General features: G+C 46.6%; 1 protein-coding gene across 1 annotated transcript in view; it reads right to left on the bottom strand.

Annotated features, from left to right (window-relative positions):
* Positions 1 to 27268, bottom strand: part of LOC138369538 (dipeptidase 1-like) — a 523228-nt gene that overhangs the window by 99225 nt on the left and 396735 nt on the right. Inside the window, exon 6 of the mRNA XM_069332943.1 lies at positions 24838 to 25014. Coding sequence (XP_069189044.1) covers positions 24838 to 25014 — 177 coding nt within the window. The remainder of the gene's footprint in view (positions 1 to 24837; positions 25015 to 27268) is intronic.

Here is a 27268-nt window from a genome sequence, read left to right as displayed (position 1 = left end):
AAGAAGGAACAATTAACTGACAAAAACTATATACAATATTAGAGCTCGACGGGATGTAATATTATAAAGTAGTTAGGTTTGTGATAGTAATAGAGAGATAACAATAGATAAACATCCAGGCAGCTGCACTCCGGCTCATCATCAGGCAGCTGCATTTTGGCTCACCATATGCAGCTGTACTCTTGCTCATCATCCGGCACCTGCACTCTGGTCAATCATCTGGCAGATGCACTCTGGCTCATCATCAGGCAGCTGCACTCTGGTTCATCATCAGGCACCTACACTCTGGCTCATTATCAGGTACCTGCACTCTTGCTCATCATCAGGCAGCTGCACTCTGGCTCATCATCAGGCAGTTGCCCTGTGAATTATCATCAAACAGATGCACTCTCGCTCATCATCAGGCACCTGCACTCTGGCTTATAATCAGGCAGCTGCACTCTGGCTAATCATCAGGCAGTTGCACTCTGGATCATCATCAGGCAGTTGCACTCTGGATCATCATCAAAGAGATGCACTGTGGCTCATCATCAGGCTGCAGCTGCTTTCTGGCTCATCATCAGGCAGCTGCATTCTGACTCATAATCAGGCAGCTGCACTCTGGCTCATCATCCGGCACCTGCACTCTGGCAAATCATCAGGCAGATGCACTCTAGCTCATCATCAGGCAGCTGCACTCTGGCTAATCATCAGCCACTGGCACTCAGGCTCATAATCAGGTACCTGCACTCTTGCTCATCATTAGGCAGCTGCACTCTGGCTCATTATCAGGCACCTGCACTCTGGTTCATTATCAAACAGATGCACTTTGGCTCATCATCTGGCAGCTGCATTCTGGCTCATCATCAGGCACCTGAACTCTTGTTCATCTTCAGGCAGCTGCATTCTAGCTCATCATCGGGAAGCATCACTCTGGTTCATCATCAGGCACCTGCACTCTGGCTCATCATCATCACGCAGCTGCACTACGGCTCATTACCAGGCCCCTGCACTCTGGTTCATCACCAGGCAGTTGCACTCTGGATCATCATCAAACAGATGCACTATGACTCATCATGAGGCAGCTGCACTCTGGCTCATCATCAGTCAATTGCTCTCTGGATCATCATCTGGCAGCTGCATTCTGGCTCATCATCAGGCACCTGAACAGTTGATCATCATCAGGCAGCTGCACTCTGGCTCATCATCAGGCACCTGCACTCTGGTTCATCATCAAGAAGCTTCACTCTGGATCATCATCATCAGACAGCTGCGTTCTGGCTCATCATCAGGAAGCTGCACTCTGGTTCATCATCAGGCACCTGCACTTTGGCTCATCATCATCACGCAGCTGCAGTACGGCTCATCATCAGGCCCCTGCACTCTGGCTCATCATCAGGCAGTTGCACTCTGGATCATCATGAAACAGATGCACTATCGCTCATCATCAGACAGCTGCATTCTAGCTCAACATCAGGCAGCTGTACTCTGGTTCATCATCAGGCAGGTGTAGTTTGGCTCATCATCAGCGAGATGCACTCTGGCTCATCATCAGGCAGATGCTCTCTGGCTCATCATCAGGAAGCTTCACTCTGGATCATCATCATCAGACAGCTCCACTCTGGCTAATCATCAGGCACCTGCACTCTGGTTCATTATCAAACAGATGAACTATGGCTCATCATCAGGCAGCTGTATTCTTGTGAATCATGAGGCACCTGCACTCTTGTTCATCAGCAGGAAGCTGCACTCTGGTTCATCATCAGGCAGCTGCACTCTGACTCATCATCATGAGGAAACTGCATTCTGGCTCATCATCAGGCAGCTGTACTCTGGTTCATCATCAAGCTCCTGCACTCTGGCTCATCATCAGGCAGCTGCACTATGTCTCATCATCAGGCAGCTGCATTCTGGCTCATCATCAGGCATCTGTACTGTGGCTTATCATCAGACAGCTGCACTCTGGCTCATCATCAGCAGCTACACTCTGGCTCATCATTAAGCTGGTGTAATCGTGCTCATCATCAGACAGATGCACTCTGGCTCATCATCAGGCAGCTGCACTCTGGCTCATCATCTGTCAGCATCATTTTGGCTCAACATCAGGCAGCTGCACTCTGGGTCATCAGTTGGCACCTGCACTCTGACTAATCATCAGGCACATGCACTCTGGCTCATCATCAGGCAGCTGTACTCTGGTTCATCATCAAGCTCCTGCACTCTGGCTCATCATCAAACAGATGCACTCTGGCTCATCATCAGGCAGCTGCATTCTGGCTCATCATCAGGCACCTGCACTCTTGTTCATCATCAGGCAGCTGCACTCTGGCTCATCATCAGGCAGTTGCACTCTGGATCATCATCAAACAGAGGCACTATGGCTCATCACCAGGTAGCTGCATTCTGGCTCATCATCATGCAGCTGTACACTGGTTCATCATCAGGCAGGTGTAGTTTGGCTCATCATCAGCGAGATGCACTCTGGCTCATCATCAGGCACCTGAACTCTTGTTCATCATCAGGCAGCTGCACTCTGGCTCATCATCAGGCAGTTGCACTCTGGCTCATCATCAGGCAGTTGCACTCTGGATCATCATGAAACAGATGCACTATCGCTCATCATCAGGCAGCTGCATTCTGGCTCATCATCATGCAGCTGTACTCTGGTTCATCATCAGGCAGGTGTAGTTTGGCTCATCATCAGCGAGATGCACTCTGGCTCATCATCAGACAGCTGCACTCTGGCTCATATCCAGCACCTGCACTCTGGCTAATCATCAGGCAGATGCTCTCTGGCTCATCATCAGGCAGCTGCACTCTGGCTCATCATCAGGCAGCATCATTTTGGCTCATCATCAGGCAGCTGCACTCTGGCTCATCAGCCGGCACCTGCACTCTGGCTAATCATCAGGCACATGCACTCTGGCTCATCATCAGGCAGCTGCACACTGGCTCATCATCAAACAGATGAACTCTAGCTCATCATCAGGCAGCTGAATTCTGACTCATCATCAGGCACCTGCACTCTTGTTCATCATCAGGCTGCTGCACTCTGGCTCATCATCACGCAGCTGCACTCTGCCTCATCATCATGCACCTGCACTTTGGCTCATCATCATCACGCAGCTGCACTACGGCTCATCATCAGGCCCCTGCACTCTGACTCATCATCAGGCAGTTGCACTCTGGCTCATCATCAGGCAGTTGCACTCTGTATCATCATGAAACAGATGCACTATCGCTCATCATCAGGCAGCTGCATTCTGGCTCATCATCAGGCAGCTGTACTCTGGTTCATCATCAGGCAGGTGTAGTTTGGCTCATTATCAGCGAGATGCACTCTGGCTCATTATCAGGCAGCTGCACTCTGGCTCATTATCAGGCAGCTGCACTCTGGCTCATATCCAGCACCTACACTCTGGCTAATCATCAGGCAGATGCTCTCTGGCTCATCATCAGACAGCTCCACTCTGGCTAATCATCAGGCACCTGCACTCTGGTTCATTATCAGGTACCTGCACTCTTGTTCATCATCAAAAAGATGCATTCTGGCTCATCATCAGGCAGCTGTATAATGTGAATCATGAGGCACCTGCACTCTTGTTCATCAGCAGGAAGCTGCACTCTGGTTCATCATCAGGCAGCTGCACTCTGACTCATCATCATGAGGCAACTGCATTCTGGCTCATCATCAGGCAGCTGTACTCTGGTTCATCATCAAGCTCCTCCACTCTGGCTAATCATCAGGCACCTGCACTCTGGTTCATTATCAGGTACCTGCACTCTTGTTCATCATCAAAAAGATGCACTCTGGCTCATCATCAGGCAGCTGTATTCTTGTGAATCATGGGGCACCTGCACTCTTGTTCATCAGCAGGAAGCTGCACTCTGGTTCATCATCAGGCAGCTGCACTCTGACTCATCATCAGGCAGCTGCACTCTGACTCATCATCATGAGGCAACTGCATTCTGGCTCATCATCAGGCAGCTGTACTCTGGTTCATCATCAAGCTCCTGCACTCTGGCTCATCATCAGGTAGCTGCACTATGTCTCATCATCAGGCAGCTGCATTCTGGCTCATCATCAGGCATCTGTACTGTGGCTTATCATCAGACAGCTGCACTCTGGCTCATCATCAGCAGCTACACTCTGGCTCATCATTAAGCTGGTGTAATCGTGCTCATCATCAGACAGATGCACTCTGGCTCATCATCAGGCAGCTGCACTCTGGCTCATCATCTGTCAGCATCATTTTGGCTTAACATCAGGCAGCTGCACTCTGGGTCATCAGTTGGCACCTGCACTCTGACTAATCATCAGGCACATGCACTCTGGCTCATCATCAGGCAGCTGCAAGCTGCCTCATCATCAAACAGATGCACTCTGGCTCATCATCAGGCAGCTGCATTCTGGCTCATCATCAGGCACCTGCACTCTTGTTCATCATCAGGCAGCTGCACTCTGGCTCATCATCAGGCAGTTGCACTCTGGATCATCATCAAACAGAGGCACTATGGCTCATCACCAGGTAGCTGCATTCTGGCTCATCATCATGCAGCTGTACTCTGGTTCATCATCAGGCAGGTGTAGTTTGGCTCATCATCAGCGAGATGCACTCTGGCTCATCATCAGGCACCTGAACTCTTGTTCATCATCAGGCAGCTGCACTCTGGCTCATCATCAGGCAGTTGCACTCTGGCTCATCATCAGGCAGTTGCACTCTGGATCATCATGAAACAGATGCACTATCGCTCATCATCAGGCAGCTGCATTCTGGCTCATCATCATGCAGCTGTACTCTGGTTCATCATCAGGCAGGTGTAGTTTGGCTCATCATCAGCGAGATGCACTCTGGCTCATCATCAGACAGCTGCACTCTGGCTCATATCCAGCACCTGCACTCTGGCTAATCATCAGGCAGATGCTCTCTGGCTCATCATCAGGCAGCTGCACTCTGGCTCATCATCAGGCAGCATCATTTTGGCTCATCATCAGGCAGCTGCACTCTGGCTCATCAGCCGGCACCTGCACTCTGGCTAATCATCAGGCACATGCACTCTGGCTCATCATCAGGCAGCTGCACACTGGCTCATCATCAAACAGATGAACTCTAGCTCATCATCAGGCAGCTGAATTCTGACTCATCATCAGGCACCTGCACTCTTGTTCATCATCAGGCTGCTGCACTCTGGCTCATCATCACGCAGCTGCACTCTGCCTCATCATCATGCACCTGCACTTTGGCTCATCATCATCACGCAGCTGCACTACGGCTCATCATCAGGCCCCTGCACTCTGACTCATCATCAGGCAGTTGCACTCTGGCTCATCATCAGGCAGTTGCACTCTGTATCATCATGAAACAGATGCACTATCGCTCATCATCAGGCAGCTGCATTCTGGCTCATCATCAGGCAGCTGTACTCTGGTTCATCATCAGGCAGGTGTAGTTTGGCTCATTATCAGCGAGATGCACTCTGGCTCATTATCAGGCAGCTGCACTCTGGCTCATTATCAGGCAGCTGCACTCTGGCTCATATCCAGCACCTACACTCTGGCTAATCATCAGGCAGATGCTCTCTGGCTCATCATCAGACAGCTCCACTCTGGCTAATCATCAGGCACCTGCACTCTGGTTCATTATCAGGTACCTGCACTCTTGTTCATCATCAAAAAGATGCATTCTGGCTCATCATCAGGCAGCTGTATAATGTGAATCATGAGGCACCTGCACTCTTGTTCATCAGCAGGAAGCTGCACTCTGGTTCATCATCAGGCAGCTGCACTCTGACTCATCATCATGAGGCAACTGCATTCTGGCTCATCATCAGGCAGCTGTACTCTGGTTCATCATCAAGCTCCTCCACTCTGGCTAATCATCAGGCACCTGCACTCTGGTTCATTATCAGGTACCTGCACTCTTGTTCATCATCAAAAAGATGCACTCTGGCTCATCATCAGGCAGCTGTATTCTTGTGAATCATGGGGCACCTGCACTCTTGTTCATCAGCAGGAAGCTGCACTCTGGTTCATCATCAGGCAGCTGCACTCTGACTCATCATCAGGCAGCTGCACTCTGACTCATCATCATGAGGCAACTGCATTCTGGCTCATCATCAGGCAGCTGTACTCTGGTTCATCATCAAGCTCCTGCACTCTGGCTCATCATCAGGTAGCTGCACTATGTCTCATCATCAGGCAGCTGCATTCTGGCTCATCATCAGGCATCTGTACTGTGGCTTATCATCAGACAGCTGCACTCTGGCTCATCATCAGCAGCTACACTCTGGCTCATCATTAAGCTGGTGTAATCGTGCTCATCATCAGACAGATGCACTCTGGCTCATCATCAGGCAGCTGCACTCTGGCTCATCATCTGTCAGCATCATTTTGGCTTAACATCAGGCAGCTGCACTCTGGGTCATCAGTTGGCACCTGCACTCTGACTAATCATCAGGCACATGCACTCTGGCTCATCATCAGGCAGCTGCAAGCTGCCTCATCATCAAACAGATGCACTCTGGCTCATCATCAGGCAGCTGCATTCTGGCTCATCATCAGGCACCTGCACTCTTGTTCATCATCAGGCAGCTGCACTCTGGCTCATCATCAGGCAGTTGCACTCTGGATCATCATCAAACAGAGGCACTATGGCTCATCACCAGGTAGCTGCATTCTGGCTCATCATCATGCAGCTGTACTCTGGTTCATCATCAGGCAGGTGTAGTTTGGCTCATCATCAGCGAGATGCACTCTGGCTCATCATCAGGCACCTGAACTCTTGTTCATCATCAGGCAGCTGCACTCTGGCTCATCATCAGGCAGTTGCACTCTGGCTCATCATCAGGCAGTTGCACTCTGGATCATCATGAAACAGATGCACTATCGCTCATCATCAGGCAGCTGCATTCTGGCTCATCATCATGCAGCTGTACTCTGGTTCATCATCAGGCAGGTGTAGTTTGGCTCATCATCAGCGAGATGCACTCTGGCTCATCATCAGACAGCTGCACTCTGGCTCATATCCAGCACCTGCACTCTGGCTAATCATCAGGCAGATGCTCTCTGGCTCATCATCAGGCAGCTGCACTCTGGCTCATCATCAGGCAGCATCATTTTGGCTCATCATCAGGCAGCTGCACTCTGGCTCATCAGCCGGCACCTGCACTCTGGCTAATCATCAGGCACATGCACTCTGGCTCATCATCAGGCAGCTGCACACTGGCTCATCATCAAACAGATGAACTCTAGCTCATCATCAGGCAGCTGAATTCTGACTCATCATCAGGCACCTGCACTCTTGTTCATCATCAGGCTGCTGCACTCTGGCTCATCATCACGCAGCTGCACTCTGCCTCATCATCATGCACCTGCACTTTGGCTCATCATCATCACGCAGCTGCACTACGGCTCATCATCAGGCCCCTGCACTCTGACTCATCATCAGGCAGTTGCACTCTGGCTCATCATCAGGCAGTTGCACTCTGTATCATCATGAAACAGATGCACTATCGCTCATCATCAGGCAGCTGCATTCTGGCTCATCATCAGGCAGCTGTACTCTGGTTCATCATCAGGCAGGTGTAGTTTGGCTCATTATCAGCGAGATGCACTCTGGCTCATTATCAGGCAGCTGCACTCTGGCTCATTATCAGGCAGCTGCACTCTGGCTCATATCCAGCACCTACACTCTGGCTAATCATCAGGCAGATGCTCTCTGGCTCATCATCAGACAGCTCCACTCTGGCTAATCATCAGGCACCTGCACTCTGGTTCATTATCAGGTACCTGCACTCTTGTTCATCATCAAAAAGATGCATTCTGGCTCATCATCAGGCAGCTGTATAATGTGAATCATGAGGCACCTGCACTCTTGTTCATCAGCAGGAAGCTGCACTCTGGTTCATCATCAGGCAGCTGCACTCTGACTCATCATCATGAGGCAACTGCATTCTGGCTCATCATCAGGCAGCTGTACTCTGGTTCATCATCAAGCTCCTCCACTCTGGCTAATCATCAGGCACCTGCACTCTGGTTCATTATCAGGTACCTGCACTCTTGTTCATCATCAAAAAGATGCACTCTGGCTCATCATCAGGCAGCTGTATTCTTGTGAATCATGGGGCACCTGCACTCTTGTTCATCAGCAGGAAGCTGCACTCTGGTTCATCATCAGGCAGCTGCACTCTGACTCATCATCAGGCAGCTGCACTCTGACTCATCATCATGAGGCAACTGCATTCTGGCTCATCATCAGGCAGCTGTACTCTGGTTCATCATCAAGCTCCTGCACTCTGGCTCATCATCAGGTAGCTGCACTATGTCTCATCATCAGGCAGCTGCATTCTGGCTCATCATCAGGCATCTGTACTGTGGCTTATCATCAGACAGCTGCACTCTGGCTCATCATCAGCAGCTACACTCTGGCTCATCATTAAGCTGGTGTAATCGTGCTCATCATCAGACAGATGCACTCTGGCTCATCATCAGGCAGCTGCACTCTGGCTCATCATCTGTCAGCATCATTTTGGCTTAACATCAGGCAGCTGCACTCTGGGTCATCAGTTGGCACCTGCACTCTGACTAATCATCAGGCACATGCACTCTGGCTCATCATCAGGCAGCTGCAAGCTGCCTCATCATCAAACAGATGCACTCTGGCTCATCATCAGGCAGCTGCATTCTGGCTCATCATCAGGCACCTGCACTCTTGTTCATCATCAGGCAGCTGCACTCTGGCTCATCATCAGGCAGTTGCACTCTGGATCATCATCAAACAGAGGCACTATGGCTCATCACCAGGTAGCTGCATTCTGGCTCATCATCATGCAGCTGTACTCTGGTTCATCATCAGGCAGGTGTAGTTTGGCTCATCATCAGCGAGATGCACTCTGGCTCATCATCAGGCACCTGAACTCTTGTTCATCATCAGGCAGCTGCACTCTGGCTCATCATCAGGCAGTTGCACTCTGGCTCATCATCAGGCAGTTGCACTCTGGATCATCATGAAACAGATGCACTATCGCTCATCATCAGGCAGCTGCATTCTGGCTCATCATCATGCAGCTGTACTCTGGTTCATCATCAGGCAGGTGTAGTTTGGCTCATCATCAGCGAGATGCACTCTGGCTCATCATCAGACAGCTGCACTCTGGCTCATATCCAGCACCTGCACTCTGGCTAATCATCAGGCAGATGCTCTCTGGCTCATCATCAGGCAGCTGCACTCTGGCTCATCATCAGGCAGCATCATTTTGGCTCATCATCAGGCAGCTGCACTCTGGCTCATCAGCCGGCACCTGCACTCTGGCTAATCATCAGGCACATGCACTCTGGCTCATCATCAGGCAGCTGCACACTGGCTCATCATCAAACAGATGAACTCTAGCTCATCATCAGGCAGCTGAATTCTGACTCATCATCAGGCACCTGCACTCTTGTTCATCATCAGGCTGCTGCACTCTGGCTCATCATCACGCAGCTGCACTCTGCCTCATCATCATGCACCTGCACTTTGGCTCATCATCATCACGCAGCTGCACTACGGCTCATCATCAGGCCCCTGCACTCTGACTCATCATCAGGCAGTTGCACTCTGGCTCATCATCAGGCAGTTGCACTCTGTATCATCATGAAACAGATGCACTATCGCTCATCATCAGGCAGCTGCATTCTGGCTCATCATCAGGCAGCTGTACTCTGGTTCATCATCAGGCAGGTGTAGTTTGGCTCATTATCAGCGAGATGCACTCTGGCTCATTATCAGGCAGCTGCACTCTGGCTCATTATCAGGCAGCTGCACTCTGGCTCATATCCAGCACCTACACTCTGGCTAATCATCAGGCAGATGCTCTCTGGCTCATCATCAGACAGCTCCACTCTGGCTAATCATCAGGCACCTGCACTCTGGTTCATTATCAGGTACCTGCACTCTTGTTCATCATCAAAAAGATGCATTCTGGCTCATCATCAGGCAGCTGTATAATGTGAATCATGAGGCACCTGCACTCTTGTTCATCAGCAGGAAGCTGCACTCTGGTTCATCATCAGGCAGCTGCACTCTGACTCATCATCATGAGGCAACTGCATTCTGGCTCATCATCAGGCAGCTGTACTCTGGTTCATCATCAAGCTCCTCCACTCTGGCTAATCATCAGGCACCTGCACTCTGGTTCATTATCAGGTACCTGCACTCTTGTTCATCATCAAAAAGATGCACTCTGGCTCATCATCAGGCAGCTGTATTCTTGTGAATCATGGGGCACCTGCACTCTTGTTCATCAGCAGGAAGCTGCACTCTGGTTCATCATCAGGCAGCTGCACTCTGACTCATCATCAGGCAGCTGCACTCTGACTCATCATCATGAGGCAACTGCATTCTGGCTCATCATCAGGCAGCTGTACTCTGGTTCATCATCAAGCTCCTGCACTCTGGCTCATCATCAGGTAGCTGCACTATGTCTCATCATCAGGCAGCTGCATTCTGGCTCATCATCAGGCATCTGTACTGTGGCTTATCATCAGACAGCTGCACTCTGGCTCATCATCAGCAGCTACACTCTGGCTCATCATTAAGCTGGTGTAATCGTGCTCATCATCAGACAGATGCACTCTGGCTCATCATCAGGCAGCTGCACTCTGGCTCATCATCTGTCAGCATCATTTTGGCTTAACATCAGGCAGCTGCACTCTGGGTCATCAGTTGGCACCTGCACTCTGACTAATCATCAGGCACATGCACTCTGGCTCATCATCAGGCAGCTGCAAGCTGCCTCATCATCAAACAGATGCACTCTGGCTCATCATCAGGCAGCTGCATTCTGGCTCATCATCAGGCACCTGCACTCTTGTTCATCATCAGGCAGCTGCACTCTGGCTCATCATCAGGCAGTTGCACTCTGGATCATCATCAAACAGAGGCACTATGGCTCATCACCAGGTAGCTGCATTCTGGCTCATCATCATGCAGCTGTACTCTGGTTCATCATCAGGCAGGTGTAGTTTGGCTCATCATCAGCGAGATGCACTCTGGCTCATCATCAGGCACCTGAACTCTTGTTCATCATCAGGCAGCTGCACTCTGGCTCATCATCAGGCAGTTGCACTCTGGCTCATCATCAGGCAGTTGCACTCTGGATCATCATGAAACAGATGCACTATCGCTCATCATCAGGCAGCTGCATTCTGGCTCATCATCATGCAGCTGTACTCTGGTTCATCATCAGGCAGGTGTAGTTTGGCTCATCATCAGCGAGATGCACTCTGGCTCATCATCAGACAGCTGCACTCTGGCTCATATCCAGCACCTGCACTCTGGCTAATCATCAGGCAGATGCTCTCTGGCTCATCATCAGGCAGCTGCACTCTGGCTCATCATCAGGCAGCATCATTTTGGCTCATCATCAGGCAGCTGCACTCTGGCTCATCAGCCGGCACCTGCACTCTGGCTAATCATCAGGCACATGCACTCTGGCTCATCATCAGGCAGCTGCACACTGGCTCATCATCAAACAGATGAACTCTAGCTCATCATCAGGCAGCTGAATTCTGACTCATCATCAGGCACCTGCACTCTTGTTCATCATCAGGCTGCTGCACTCTGGCTCATCATCACGCAGCTGCACTCTGCCTCATCATCATGCACCTGCACTTTGGCTCATCATCATCACGCAGCTGCACTACGGCTCATCATCAGGCCCCTGCACTCTGACTCATCATCAGGCAGTTGCACTCTGGCTCATCATCAGGCAGTTGCACTCTGTATCATCATGAAACAGATGCACTATCGCTCATCATCAGGCAGCTGCATTCTGGCTCATCATCAGGCAGCTGTACTCTGGTTCATCATCAGGCAGGTGTAGTTTGGCTCATTATCAGCGAGATGCACTCTGGCTCATTATCAGGCAGCTGCACTCTGGCTCATTATCAGGCAGCTGCACTCTGGCTCATATCCAGCACCTACACTCTGGCTAATCATCAGGCAGATGCTCTCTGGCTCATCATCAGACAGCTCCACTCTGGCTAATCATCAGGCACCTGCACTCTGGTTCATTATCAGGTACCTGCACTCTTGTTCATCATCAAAAAGATGCATTCTGGCTCATCATCAGGCAGCTGTATAATGTGAATCATGAGGCACCTGCACTCTTGTTCATCAGCAGGAAGCTGCACTCTGGTTCATCATCAGGCAGCTGCACTCTGACTCATCATCATGAGGCAACTGCATTCTGGCTCATCATCAGGCAGCTGTACTCTGGTTCATCATCAAGCTCCTCCACTCTGGCTAATCATCAGGCACCTGCACTCTGGTTCATTATCAGGTACCTGCACTCTTGTTCATCATCAAAAAGATGCACTCTGGCTCATCATCAGGCAGCTGTATTCTTGTGAATCATGGGGCACCTGCACTCTTGTTCATCAGCAGGAAGCTGCACTCTGGTTCATCATCAGGCAGCTGCACTCTGACTCATCATCATGAGGCAACTGCATTCTGGCTCATCATCAGGCAGCTGCATTCTGGCTCATCACCAGGCATCTGTACTGTGGCTTATCATCAGACAGCTGCACTCTGGCTCATCATCAGGCACCTGAACTCTTGTTCATCATTGGGCAGCTGGACTCTGGCTCATCATCAGGCACATGCACTCTGGTTCATCAGCAGGCACGTGCACTCCGGCTCATCATCAATAGGCAGCTGCATTCTGGCTCATCATCAGGCAGCTGTACTCTGGTTCATCATCAAGCTCCTGCACTCTGGCTCATCATCAGGCAGCTGCACTATGTCTCATCAACAGGCAGTTGCACTCTGGGTCATCATCAAACAGATGCACTATGGCTCATCATCAGGCAGCTGCATTCTGGCTCATCATCAGGCAGGTGCACTCTGGCTCATCATCCGGCACCTGCACTCTGGCTAATCATCAGGCAGCTTCACTCTAGTTTATCATCAGGCACCTGCACTCTGATTCGTCATCATCACGCAGCTGCACTGTGGCTCATCATCAGGCCCCAGCACTCTGGTTCATCATCAGGCAGTTGCACTCTGGCTCATCATCAGGCAGCTGCACTCTGGCTCATCATCAGGCAGCTGCTTTATGGCTCATCATCAGGCAGCTTCATTTTGGCTCATCATCAGACATCTGCACTCAGGCTCATCATCCGGCAGCTGCACTCTGGCTAATCATCAGGCAGATGCACTCTGGCTCATCATCAGGCAGCTGCACTCTGGCTAATCATCAGGCACCTGCACTCTTGCTCATCATCAGGTAGCAGCACTCTGGCTCATCATCAGTCAGTTCCTCTCTGGATCATCATCAAACAGATGCACTCTGGCTCATCATCTGGCAGCTGCATTCTGGCTCAACATCAGGCACCTGAATTCTTGTTCATCATCAGGCAGCTGCACTCTGGCTCATCATCAGGCAGTTGCACTCCGGATCATCATCAAACAGTTGCACTATGGCTTATCATCAGGCAGCTGCATTCTGGCTCAACATCAGGCAGCTGCATTCTGGCTCATCATCGGGCACCTGTACTCTGGCTCATCATCAAGCATGTGCACTTTGGCTCATCATCAGGCAGCTGCACTCTGGCTTATCATCTGTTGGAAATTTCCAACACTAATACAAAACTGTTGTATTATTATTAATTATTACTAAAATCTACTAATCACTGTAGTAACTAAAATTAACCAACCGTAGAGTTCACATGTACTAATAATTGTTTCTGTACAATAATGCTAGAATTCTTATGTCACCAGACGCCAGTATTGCGTCAGATTCCACCATAATAAACACATCTATATCCAGTGTGTCAGAGAATTGAGTTTGATTCTCTAAAAACAACAGTGTTCTGTGTGATAATTATTTACCGATAACCTGACTCCCAAATAATGCCAAATAGAGCGTTTCTAGGTACAACTGTTATCTTTTAATAAATTTAACGTCACGCGTGAATGCCATGGAGAGAATTAAATTCATCTCCATTGCTCGTTTACCATCGTAAAACGAGCAAATAATAATATTTAACTCCTCTGAATTATAAACCTGTCATTATCCAAGCATTTAGTAGCAACTGCGAGAAATAATATTATTCGCAGTAAATAATTTGTGTAGCAAATGCGAGACGCGGAGCGGGGCAGAGGAGACGCCATTAATCGAGGAGACGCCACCGAGAGCGTGTGGAAGCGTCGACGAGAGAGGAAAGTCGCCATTGTGCTGTGTGAAGAAAAGTTGCGGAATTGAGCAACTTGGCTGGTGTCAGTGTCATAGGATACATCGTGGTGAATCGTCAACGAGAATTAACTTGACATTCAGCCCGGAACCTGTTAATTTGTTCCGTGTAGTCCATCGTGACTGGCCAGAGAAGCGCGTCGACATCTAGGCTAGGCTCAACGCCACGTGTTCGCTATTACGACGCTAGATCCTAGGACGTGAACTTCGGCAAACTTCAACTTACACAGTGCCCTATTAGCTAAGTACGCTTATTCCCTTTTGATGCATCATTAGAGATAGTTTACAGCAGGGTAGCTTGTCACGCCGAGCGACATAAATAAAACACATGTTAGTATAATTTTCCACTCTCCATTTCCAATTTCTTGAATATACATATTTAGCAGCCTAATATGTTGCTACGTAATATATCTTGATTTACAGCTTGCGTGTGAAGAATTCCCCGAGCTGTCACTTTCCCGTGTTAATCATCTCCCAGTGTTCCATGATGAGTTCAGGAGATTCCGAGGATGATTCATGACTGATGTCTTGGAAAACGTCTTCAAGCTAAGACCTTTTTCCGTATTCCATTAATTAAATTATCTGTAGTTTATTATTATTACTGATCACTGTTCACTGGATTTAACACGTGTTTATTATAATCATTAATTTCTGATATTCATAATCTATGTTCTTATTGGTGACAAATTTATTGATTCTATAATTGGTCATTGGATTAAGTTATTACATAATGAACTGGTGTACGAACCACACTAGTTCCTAGACATATATGAAGTTCTAGTAATACCCCCCCAATGTAGGTGTTTGAGGCTTTGATTCAATTAAATTATTCAGCCCATTAATTATACAAGTGATTATATTTTCTAGTATTTATCCATAGTTACTGGTTCCTCTAGGAATTTTCTAATGATCACATTTTATTAGTTTCCCTCTTTACTATAAAAGCGGGTGGTCCTTCGTAATTGATTTCATTACATTAATATTTAAATAAATAGAGTCAAGCCCCAAATGTCCCACATTATGGTCCTTATCGAACCGGATAAACATAAAATATAACTATAAATACTAATTAGTAATAACTAATCACTGTGTGATGTAGTCTAGACTAACTATTTTAATTAATTGTGTTTACCAACAGTGTAACACATAGGTTAGCCTAAGTCACACCAATTCATTGCTACTTATACCTTATGTATAAGGTAGCACTTGTGGGACACAGTTAATTGCCCACAACACTTAGACCTATACCTCATACTGAGGTAAGAATCTTTAGGTCACCAGGAGCAACAGCTCATAACTTGTATATTAATCACTAACACGAATTACGTGTTAACTATTTGGGCTATACAAATATTTCAATATACGGCTGTCAGCAGACTGTCCATTATAGCCTGAATTCATTCCATAATTACTGATTCACTCAAGTCAGTGGATCATTAACATTTTAGGATCCAGTATACTAATATAAATTGCTGATCCCATACTAATTAATCATTACTAACTCTGATAACATTTTATTCCACAATTAGGAGTACATTCAGGAGTTAGATATTATTTACGGCAGTAGAATACTTGCCAAACACAATTAATTCTCTTGTGTTTATTTAATTTCTTATACACATAATTCTACCAGTGTATATATTATAAACTATAAAATCCAAAAAACCCAAAAATACAGCACAATTATTTGCACATTATTGCACCACAATATAATCTTTGCCAACCTTCATTAGGTAGCAATTTAGGCTGTGATTGTGCTGAATTTGGCACAAGCATAGACTAAATGAATTTGTAGTTTCTTAAGTAGAAATTCTCACGACTAGGCTTGAGTTAGTTAGTGGCATATATATTATTCATTTTTGTGCTGACCCTATCAAGGGTGGGATTAACCAGTTATTGTGTAATTATATTTTATTGCATATCTATGTACATCTTTGAGTGTTACTGTAAGTTCACTACCCATCCAAGGCTGATTTTGAAGAGCTAAGCTGAGGAACACCTGTAGTGAGACCAAGGTACCACTCAAATCTTAGTTGCTTATTATTAGGTAGGTAGCTAACCTCTAAATGAGGTAAATTACAACCAGCCTCAAGAAAATATCAGGCTTTCAATAATTATACCTGCTCTACATAAAGGAGCAGACACCATAGCTGTACAAGTAGCTATATAAGCCCTATAAGGCTCAATTTACATCCAGAATGGATACTCCTGCAATATTAAGGAGAATCAGTATTACCCTGAGATGTCTTCAAAAGCACCTGTCAAGACGACTTGACGAATGTGACAACGGTTTAGAAAACAACCCAATTAACTTCTTTGAGTTCAACCTTTCCACAGAGGCAGCTAACGAAAAATATGTCCAGGTGAAGGAGACAATCGAGGCTTATAGGAACAAACTCCTTAGCAGTAATACTGACCCAGACGAATTATGTCTGATAGAATCTGACCTTGATGAATATGAATGTATCATTCAAGACAAGTTAGATCACTATAAAAGAGTGCTTGCGAAACAAAATGATCCTGAGTGGATAGAACATTTTTGTAGAAGACCTACAACCGAGCAAGCACCCAGCTCAGATGAAATACATGAGCTACCTCAAGATGAGGAGAATCCTCTAATCAATACTGATCACTATACAGGATCAACAACTGAAGTTCAACCTTCATTTTCTAACATCTCATCTAATACAACTTCACGTAATGATTTGTTTACAGAGTCTGATCAATCTTCAGACAGCTCTTCTCAATGTTCCCTGGATTCTATAAGTTCAATACATGAGGCTACTGAATTAACTAGCTTATCGCAAGAACCCAGAGAAACAAGTGAAGCTGCAGATGAAACAAGTGAAGCTGCAATAATCAGTGAATCTGAACCAGAAAATGATAAAGCTAATGCTGCAGCAGCAGCCGAAGCTGTAATCAAAGCTGAGGCTAAACAAGAAGCCTTAAGCAACACAAGTAATGGTCACAATTGCTCACAACAACCTTCTAAAGTGCTAACAATGAGAAGACTATTATAAACCTTGTACACCAATTACTAAATTTATCTTCACCAGAACAATCAGTTGACTCTTTACAAGCCTTTAGTTTTCAGATTGAGTCACTGTTAAATTCCTTCAGTAAAGAGGTGGATCACCCAACTGCTGAGTGGATGACAAAAATTGTCATCCAAAGAAAATTGTCTGGTGACACACTTAATAAATTATATGTATACCAGAATGGTAATACCCTGTCAATGCAGGATATATTTACAGGTTTGCGCAATATGAGCAATCATACAGCAAACCAGGCACTTAATGCTTCATCTGAATGCACCAAAACTGTACCCACATCAGTTTCCTTATCTGAAACTCCTAAAGTGACACTGTCACTAGGTAACAAGGGTGCTAATAATCAATGTAATAACAATAAATCAAACACTGATTCATCAGTAAGGCCCAAGAGCCCCACAGGTGCTCCTAAGAGACCTAATAGTCCAAAGAGCACTCCCAAGAGCCCAGTAATGGCTCCCCAGAGTACACCAAGTACTCACAAGAGAATAAATAACAAGCAAATGCAAGCAGCAAAACCATCACAACCTGCAGGTACTGTTTTAACTAAACCGGTAACCCCTAAACGAGCTGTAGGATGGGGAATATGCTTGTTTTGCAATCAAAGACATTCTCTGTACAAATGTACCAATTACCCTAATAGAGACACAAGAGTCAGACGACTCAAACAGTTACACAAATGTACTAGGTGTCTCAAATCACATAATGTTAATAGCTGTGACACCCCACTGAACACCTGCAATAGGTGTAGAAAGGGCAAACATCATGCTGCACTGTGCAAATTAGCTAGGACAAATTATGTCAATCCTAGAATAGGAGGTAGAGAATCTACATCAGTACAGTGCTGCAAGGTGCGAGATGTGTACAGCGTAACTTCACAAGCATCTCAAGTGGATGCTACTTTGCCTACTGCCCAACTTCAAGTGAAGAACAGAGGAGCCAAGATCACCACACGTGGACTATTTGATCAAGGTTCCCAGAGAACTTTCATTACTCAGAAAGCAGCAGAGGCACTTAATTTACAACCAATCAGACAGGTAAAATTAAACTTGTCAGGGTTCATGATAAATCGAGGAACTCATGAATACTCAGTAGTTCAACCGCTTGTACGACTAGGTAGTCACGCCAAGGCTGTCCAAGCCATTGTTGTAGATCAAATACCTTTAGACTTAAATATTAAGGGTCTGGGGTACACAGCCCACTTCCTACAGGAACGTGAAATTAATTTGGCTGACAACAAGTTAACGTCTGACCGCCTTAACAATGTAAATGTACTAGTAGGAGCCGACTACTATTACCAGTTCATAACTGGACATGTTAAACGATTGGGAATGCATATGCTCCAATCTGCAGGTGGCTACTTACTTACAGGTAAAGTTCTGAATGTGAACAAGCCTAAGCCTGCCAACAACAATAAATTAGTCAGCAGTAAATCAATTCTCCAGCAGCAAGCTAAAAGGAGAAACACAGCTGAGTAATAAACTCAGATTGAATGTAGTGCAATTAGTATTCGCCGAGATGTTTCATAGCTCTCAGTGGAAACCCAGTGGTCCGTACTCAAACAAGTACAAGTCACAGCGACCAAGCCATTGAATCCACTGCAGACCTAGAATTATTCTCGACAAGTAATAATTGACCACACTCAGTCTTCCTAGGTAAATTATAATGTTAGGCTAGAGAATCTAGTACTCCCTAGGTAATTAATAATGTTAGGCTAGAGAATCTAGCACTCAATGCCACTGGCATTTCCTGAATTTAGTAATACTATGAAGTCATCAAGCAACTTCTGTAATTATAAATTCACTAGGACCACTGGTCCACCATACTTGTGCTTGAGGTTTGCCAAGAAAACCTTCTTAATACAATGTTTTCTGCACTAAGAGTTAGTGATAAATACTTGCATCAATTTTGTTTGAGTTGTTCTTCTTTCGTTTCTGCTTAATTAGTGTAGAAACGCAGCACGAACAAACTTGCAAACTTACCAATACGTAAGTGAATCTACAGAGAACTAATAACCCGTGAAACGTTTAGGTTGGGAAAATGTTACAAACGATCTTGAATAGGATTAATCGTAGCAGTAATTTAATTTCCAGCAATCTTAGGTTTCCCTTTGTTTAATGCATTATCGTTAAACATCAGCATTGTTAATTAACATGCTTCATGAGCTTAATATAGCTCACCTTAGAATTAACGTAACAATTGAGTGCTTACTGTTCCCCATGCGAATACGAGCTTAATATTGCTCGCCATGACAATTGAACACTTTGATGTTCCCCATGCCACGAGCACTGCTCGCCATGATAATTGAACGATGCAATACTCTACCTCGTTAATTCGAGCTCACTGTAGCTCACCCTGTTGACATGCTTACCGAGCTCAATATAGCTCCCCATGTTAACGAGCTCACTGTAGCTCACCCTGTTAACTCCGTTAACGAGCTCACTGTAGCTCACCCTGTCAACACTGTTGACGAGTTCAATATAACTCACCCTGTTAACTCTGTTAACGAGCTCACTGTAGCTCACCCTGTCAACACTGTTGACGAGCTCAATATAGCTCACCATGTTCACGAGTTCAATATAGCTCACCATGTTCACGAGTTCAATATAGCTCGCCCTGTTAACTGTTAACGAGCTCAATATAGCTCCCTCTGTTAACTGTTAATGAGCTCAATATAGCTCAACCTGTTAATGAGCTCAATACAGCTCCCAATGTTAATTCGAGTTCATTTTGCTCACAATTAGCTTAGTCCCTTACTTAGGTAGGTTAGAAATTTAAACCATTATTTAGGTAGGTTTAGGGACTTTAGTTAGTGTCAACTGAGTACTAGCCTAATCTGTACTCACCATTAATTACAGTTGACTATACTTACAGAGACTGATTTAATAAACTCAATTTCATGTAAAGGTGATTTCGTATTAACAAGTTTACAGTGTCAAGCCTATGAGCTACCATTTAATTAGCTCATAAGTCAGAATGACTAGGCTACTAATCTCACTGTCGACTCAGAATCTTCCTTGATTTTAATGAACAAATCTTTTCAGTTCTCTAATTTTCCACTATCTTAGCTAGTTAGCAAATTAGTTGTACCATCAGTCAGAATGACTACTGCACGGCAGTGCACATTAAATTCAATTTCCTCATTTGATTTTGGGGTGATCGTGATGCTGCGTGATGTTATTGTCTTGTAACTCAATAGTTACAAGTCACAGTGACCCTAGACAGTGACCTTACTGTAGTGTCATAGTCTCCTTGATCTTAAATGGCCCAATAATCCTTTACTGTATAATAATGTAGAATACAACTTATACAATAATGTTATCAGTTCTTAGGAAATTTTTCTGAGTTTGCCTACGATTCAGCAGCTACGTAATACACCATTACATGTCACTGCGACCCTAGTTGTTGAGTTTATTGTGAGCTTTAGAGAGTTCCTGATTACCGATAACTTAATCATTTAATGTTTCAATATTTAATACGTGTTTCCACTTGAGCAGTTGTTCAACAATGCAAACGGAAATTACAAGCCTATTATAGCTCTAATGGAGAGCAAATAACTTCTCATCCAATTTAAGTAACCATGATGATACTGTGGTGTGATGTCAAGTAACAAATCATTACAAGTCACTATGACCCAGGACATTCTCATCACAGTGGATTCTCAGTTATTTGAATTGTGTGATTTAAATTCTTAATCGTTGTGTAGGCTATAAATAACATTATTTATCTAGAGTATCTGAGAGTTACAGACTTTGAGACTTAGTAACATAAACATTACAGGTCATTGCGACACCAGTCACCGAGTTTATTGTAAGCTTTTAGTTATTAGCTTTAGGTAATTCATAATAACATGTTCCATTTAACATGAAATCTGCAAGACTTAAGTTTCTTGTATGTCCTTGACAAATACGGGAGATTCGTTATGTGTGTACTAACATACTAACATACTAATATTAATACCAACTTCGGGATGGGTGTGTCAGTACTCCACATTACACTGCGACCCGATAAATCTCCCCCCGGAGTTATGTTGGAAATTTCCAACACTAATACAACACTGTTGTATTATTATTAATTATTACTAAAATCTACTAATCACTGTAGTAACTAAAATTAACCAACCGTAGAGTTCACATGTACTAATAATTGTATCTGTACAATAATGCTAGAATTCTTATGTCACCAGACGCCAGTATTGCGTCAGATTCCACCATAATAAACACATCTATATCCAGTGTGTCAGAGAATTGAGTCTGATTCTCTAAAAACAACAGTGTTCTGTGTGATAATTATTTACCGATAACCTGACTCCCAAATAATGCCAAATAGAGCGTTTCTAGTTACAACTGTTATCTTTTAATAAATTTAACGTCACGCGTGAATGCCATGGAGAGAATTAAATTCATCTCCATTGCTCGTTTACCATCGTAAAACGAGCAAATAATAATATTTAACTCCCCTGAATTATAAACCCGCCATTATCCAAGCATTTAGTCGCAACTGCGAAAAATAATATTATTCGCAGTAAATAATTTGTGTAGCAAATGCGAGACGCGGAGCGGGGCAGAGGAGACCCCATTAATCGAGGAGATGCCACCGAGAGCGTGTGGAAGCGTCGACGAGAGAGGAAAGTCGCCACTGTGCGGTGTGAAGAATAGTTGCGGAATTGAGCAACTTGGCTGGTGTCAGTGTCATAGGATACATCGTGGTGAATCGTCAACGAGAATTAACTTGACATTCAGCCCGGAACCTGTTAATTTGTTCCGTGTAGTCCATCGTGACCGGCCAGAGAAGCGCGTCGACATCTAGGCTAGGCTCAACGCCACGTGTTCGCTATTACGACACTAGATCCTAGGACGTGAGCTTCGGCAAGCTTCAACTTACACAGTGCCCTATTAGCTAAGTACACTTATTCCCTTTTGATGCATCATTAGAGATAGTTTACAGCAGGGTAGCTTGTCACGCCGAGCGACATAAATAAAACACATGTTAGTATAATTTTCCACTCTCCATTTCCAATTTCTTGAATATACATATTTAGCAGCCTAATATGTTGCTACGTAATATATCTTGATTTACAGCTTGCGTGTGAAGAATTCCCCGAGCTGTCACTTTCCCGTGTTAATCATCTCCCAGTGTTCCATGATGAGTTCAGGAGATTCCGAGGATGATTCATGACTGATGTCTTGGAAAACGTCTTCAAGCTAAGACCTTCTTCCGTATTCCATTAATTAAATTATCTGTAGTTTATTATTATTACTGATCACTGTTCACTGGATTTAACACGTGTTTATTATAATCATTAATTTCTGATATTCATAATCTATGTTCTTATTGGTGACAAATTTATTGATTCTATAATTGGTCATTGTATTAAGTTATTACATAATGAACTGGTGTACGAACCACACTAGTTCCTAGACATATTTGAAGTTCTAGTAATACCCCCCCAATGTAGGTGTTTGAGGCTTTGATTCAATTAAATTATACAGCCCATTAATTATACAAGTGATTATATTCTCTAGTATTTATCCATAGTTACTGGTTCCTCTAGGAATTTTCTAATGATCACATTTTATTAGTTTCCCTCTTTACTATAAAAGCGGGTGGTCCTTCGTAATTGATTTCATTACATTAATATTTAAATAAATAGAGTCAAGCCCCAAATGTCCCACATCATCCCGCACCTGCTCTCTGGCTAATTATCAGGCAGATGCCCTCTGGCTCATCATCAGGCAGCTGCACTCAGGCTCATCATCAGGAAACTGCACTCTGGTTCATCATCAGGCAGCTGCACTCTGGCTCATCATCATCAGGCAGCTGCATTCTGGCTCATCATCAGGCAGCTGTACTCTGTCTCATCATCTGGCAGTTGCACTCTGGGTCATCATCAGGCAGTTGCACTCTGGCTCATCATCTGGCACCTGAACTCTGGCTAATTATCAGGCACCTGAACTCTGGCTAATTATCAGGCAGCTGCACTCTGGCTCATCATCAGGCACCTGCACTCTAGTTCATCATCAGGCAGCTGCACTCTGGCTCATCATCAACAGGCAGCTGCATTCTGGCTCATCATCAGGCAGCTGCACTCTGGTTCATCATCAGGTACCTGCACTCTGGCTCATCATCATCACGCAGTTGCACTGTGGCTCATCATCAGGCACCTGCACTCTAGGTCATCATCAGGCAGCTGCACTCTGGCTCATCATCAGGCAGCTGCATTCTGGCTCATCATCAGGCAGCTTCATTTTGGCTCATCATCAGGAAGCTGCACTCTGGCTCATCATCCGGCACCTGCACTCTGGCTAATCATCAGGCAGATGCACTCTGGCTCATCATTAGGCAGCTGCACTCTGGCTAATCATCAGGCAGCTGCACTCTGGCTAATCATCTGGCACCTGCACTCTGGCTCATTATCAGGTACCTGCACTCTTGCCCATCATCAGGCAGCTGTACTCTGCCTCATCATCAGTCAGTTGTTCTCTGGATCATCATCAAACAGATGCACTCTGGCTCATCATCTGGCAGCTGCATTCTGGCTCATCATCAGGCAGCTGCACTCTAGCTCATCATCAACAGGCAGCTGCATTCTGGTTCATCATCAGGCAGCGTCACTCAGGATCATCATCAGGCACTGCACTCTGGATCATCATCATCACGCAGCTTTACTGCGGCTCATCATCAGGCCCCTGCGCTCCTGTTCTTCATCAGGCACCTTCACTCTGGCTCATCATTAGGCAGCTGGACTCTGGCTCATCATCAGGCAGTTGTACTCTGGATCATCATCAAACAGATGCACTATGGCTCATCACCAGGCAGCTGCATTCTGGCTCATCATCCGGCAGCTGTACTCTGGCTCATTTTCAGGCAGCTGTAATCTGGCTCATCATCAGCCAGATGCACTCTGGCTACTCATCAGGCCCCTGCACTCTTGTTCATCATCAGGCACCTTCACTCTGGCTCATCATCAGGCAGCTGGACTCCGGCTCATCATCAAACAGATGCACTATGGCTCACCACCAGGCAGCTGCATTCTGGCTCATCATCAGCCAGATGCACTATGGCTCATCATCAGTCAGATGCACTCTGGCTCATCATCAGGCAGCTGCACTCTGGCTCATCATCCAGCACCTGCACTCTGGCTAATCATCAGGCAGATGCACTCTGGCTCATCATCAGGCAGCTGCACTCTGGCTCATCATCATGCAGTTGCACTCTGGCTCATCATCAGGCAGCCGCACTATGGCTCATCATCAGGCACCTGCACTCTGGTTCATCATCATGCAGCTGCCCTCTGGCTCATCATCAGCAGGCAGGTGCGTTCTGGCTCATCATCAGGCAGCTGCACTGTGGCTCATCATCATCAGGCAGCTGCACTATGGCTCATTTTCAGGCAGCTGTGCTCTGATTCATCATCAGGCACCTGCACTTTAGCTCATCATCAGGCAGCCGCACTCTTTGCTCATCGTCAACCAGCTGAACTCAAGATAGCGAGACAAAGGTTCACTGAGCCACGTGCCTCACGTGTGAGGCACGTGAGCCCCGGGAACCGCCGGGAAGGAGGCATGACACTCACCAAGGCGCCGAGGACGTCGTCAGGGACGTTTCTCTCCATGTCACAGAGTGCACGGACGCCCGAGTGCGAGAAGAGGACGGGGGCGCGGGAGGCGGCCAGCACGTCCCGGGTGGTCCGGCTGGAGGAGTGGGACACGTCCACCATCAGCCCCAGGCGGTTCATCTCCCGGATTATCTCCTGCAGTGTTAAGGAGAACTGCGTGTTAGAGTTGTGGTGAGGTGGTGAGCTGGTGAGGAGGGGGTGGTGATGATGGGCTGGTGAGGAGGGGGTGGTGATGACGGCTGGTGAGGAGGGGGTGGTGATGATGGGCTGGTGAGGAGGGGGTGGTGATGACGGCTGGTGAGGAGGGGGTGGTGATGATGGGCTGGTGAGGAGGGGGTGGTGATGATGGGCTGGTGAGGAGGGGGTGGTGATGCTGGGCTGGTGAGGAGGGGGTGGTGATGACGGGCTGGTGAGGAGGGGGTGGTGATGACGGGCTGGTGAGGAGGGGGTGGTGATGACGGCTGGTGAGGAGGGGGTGGTGATGACGAGCTGGTGAGGAGGGGGTGGTGATGACGAGCTGGTGAGGAGGGGGTGGTGATGATGGGCTGGTGAGGAGGGGGTGGTGATGACGGCTGGTGAGGAGGGGGTGGTGATGACGGCTGGTGAGGAGGGGGTGGTGATGACGAGCTGGTGAGGAGGGGGTGGTGATGATGGGCTGGTGAGGAGGGGGTGGTGATGATGGGCTGGTGAGGAGGGGGTGGTGATGATGGGCTGGTGAGGATGGGGTGGTGATGCTGGGATAGGATGCTTGGGTGATGGTCAAGGGATGCTAATTATCAGTGTGATAGATGGGGGGGGGGGGATTTTCAAGGCTAACTTTTGGGCAAAGTTGATGAGCACACTGACATGGAACACCGCTCCTGAACACACATTATAAGTGCATAAATTCCTTAATAATAGATCTCATTTCACGAGCTGTGATATTGAGTGTCTACGACAGCTGTGTCCAGAGTAGCACTACATGTCATGAACGCAATAAGATATGATAACTTGACTGGTTAAAGATGAGGTTCGTAATATGCGAGGAGCAGCCATCAATCGCACTTGGAACATTTAAGAGTGTGTCTTGCCACAAGTTCCCCAGAGAACTTTCATGTAGGGGACTACAGGACAAGAAGGTGATACAAGGGGTGATGAGCCTTTCAATAGGAACATGATTGTCTGGAAATACTCTGAGTTTCCCGTCTCAACAATAATAGTAGGCATCCATCAGTCTCAGGAGACTATGGAGTTGTGCTCTGGTTGTCGGTCTGGAGTGGCCTCTCCAGAGCGCAAAGCCACGGCGCCGAAAGTCTGTAGTGGAAAGGCAAACGCCAATACGATTTGTTACAGCGTCATCACAGGAACTGTTTGAACGAGGTTGATGGCTACAATGAACTGCCCGAACGCTATTGCTTCTTTAAGTGTTTCATCCCACCAAGTTCTATTAGACCCAGAGAGTTCTCTCCTGTTATAATTACCACGGTACTAACGAAGTGTCTATTGTTGGGGGTGACACTATGTATGGCATTCTGTCATGAACACCAAGTGATGAGGCTGTGTTCTCACATGTACGTATTTTTATGTTGTTGTAGGTAGGTGCGTACGTCCCCCACTGTACAACTAACCGCAACCCGTAGAGTGCTCGTACTTTGATTAGGAGATCACCCCATACGCTTCCTGCTCTTGGAGAGAGGCTCAACGTCACACATTCAGGAGGGTGCGGCTCCAACACTGGCCTCGTTGTCACGTGTACACACCCAATTCGAGCCACTGTAATTCCCCCACTCTCTCCTTATTTAGTATAGCCTCTTCAATCCCTCTTTATTGAATTATAACTCTATACCACCCAGTCCACAGCTGTGGTGCTCTCTCTCTCTCTCTCTCTCTCTCTCTCTCTCTCTCTCTCTCTCTCTCTCTCTCTCTCTCTCTCTCTCTCTCTCTCTCTCTCTCTCTCTCTCTCTCTCTCTCTCTCTCTCTCTCTCTCTCTCTCTCTCTCTCTCTCTCTCTCTCTCTCTCTCTCTCTCTCTCTCTCTCTCTCTCTCTCTCTCTCTCTCTCTCTCTCTCTCTCTCTCTCTCTCTCTCTCTCTCTCTCTCTCTCTCTCTCTCTCTCTCTCTCTCTCTCTCTCTCCTCTCTCTCTCTCTCTCTCTCTCTCTCTCTCTCTCTCTCTCTCTCTCTCTCTCTCTCTCTCTCTCTCTCTCTCTCTCTCTCTCTCTCTCTCTCTCTCTCTCTCTCTCTCTCTCTCTCTCTCTCTCTCTCTCTCTCTCTCTCTCTCTCTCTCTCTCTCTCTCTCTCTCTCTCTCTCTCTCTCTCTCTCTCTCTCTCTCTCTCTCTCTCTCTCTCTCTCTCTCTCTCTCTCTCTCTCTCTCTCTCTCTCTCTCTCTCTCTCTCTCTCTCTCTCTCTCTCTC

This window comes from Procambarus clarkii, chromosome 28 (genome assembly GCF_040958095.1).
Source record: "Procambarus clarkii isolate CNS0578487 chromosome 28, FALCON_Pclarkii_2.0, whole genome shotgun sequence".
Classification (NCBI taxonomy): Eukaryota; Metazoa; Arthropoda; class Malacostraca; order Decapoda; family Cambaridae; genus Procambarus; species Procambarus clarkii.
This window is presented reverse-complemented; position numbering and strand designations above follow the sequence as displayed.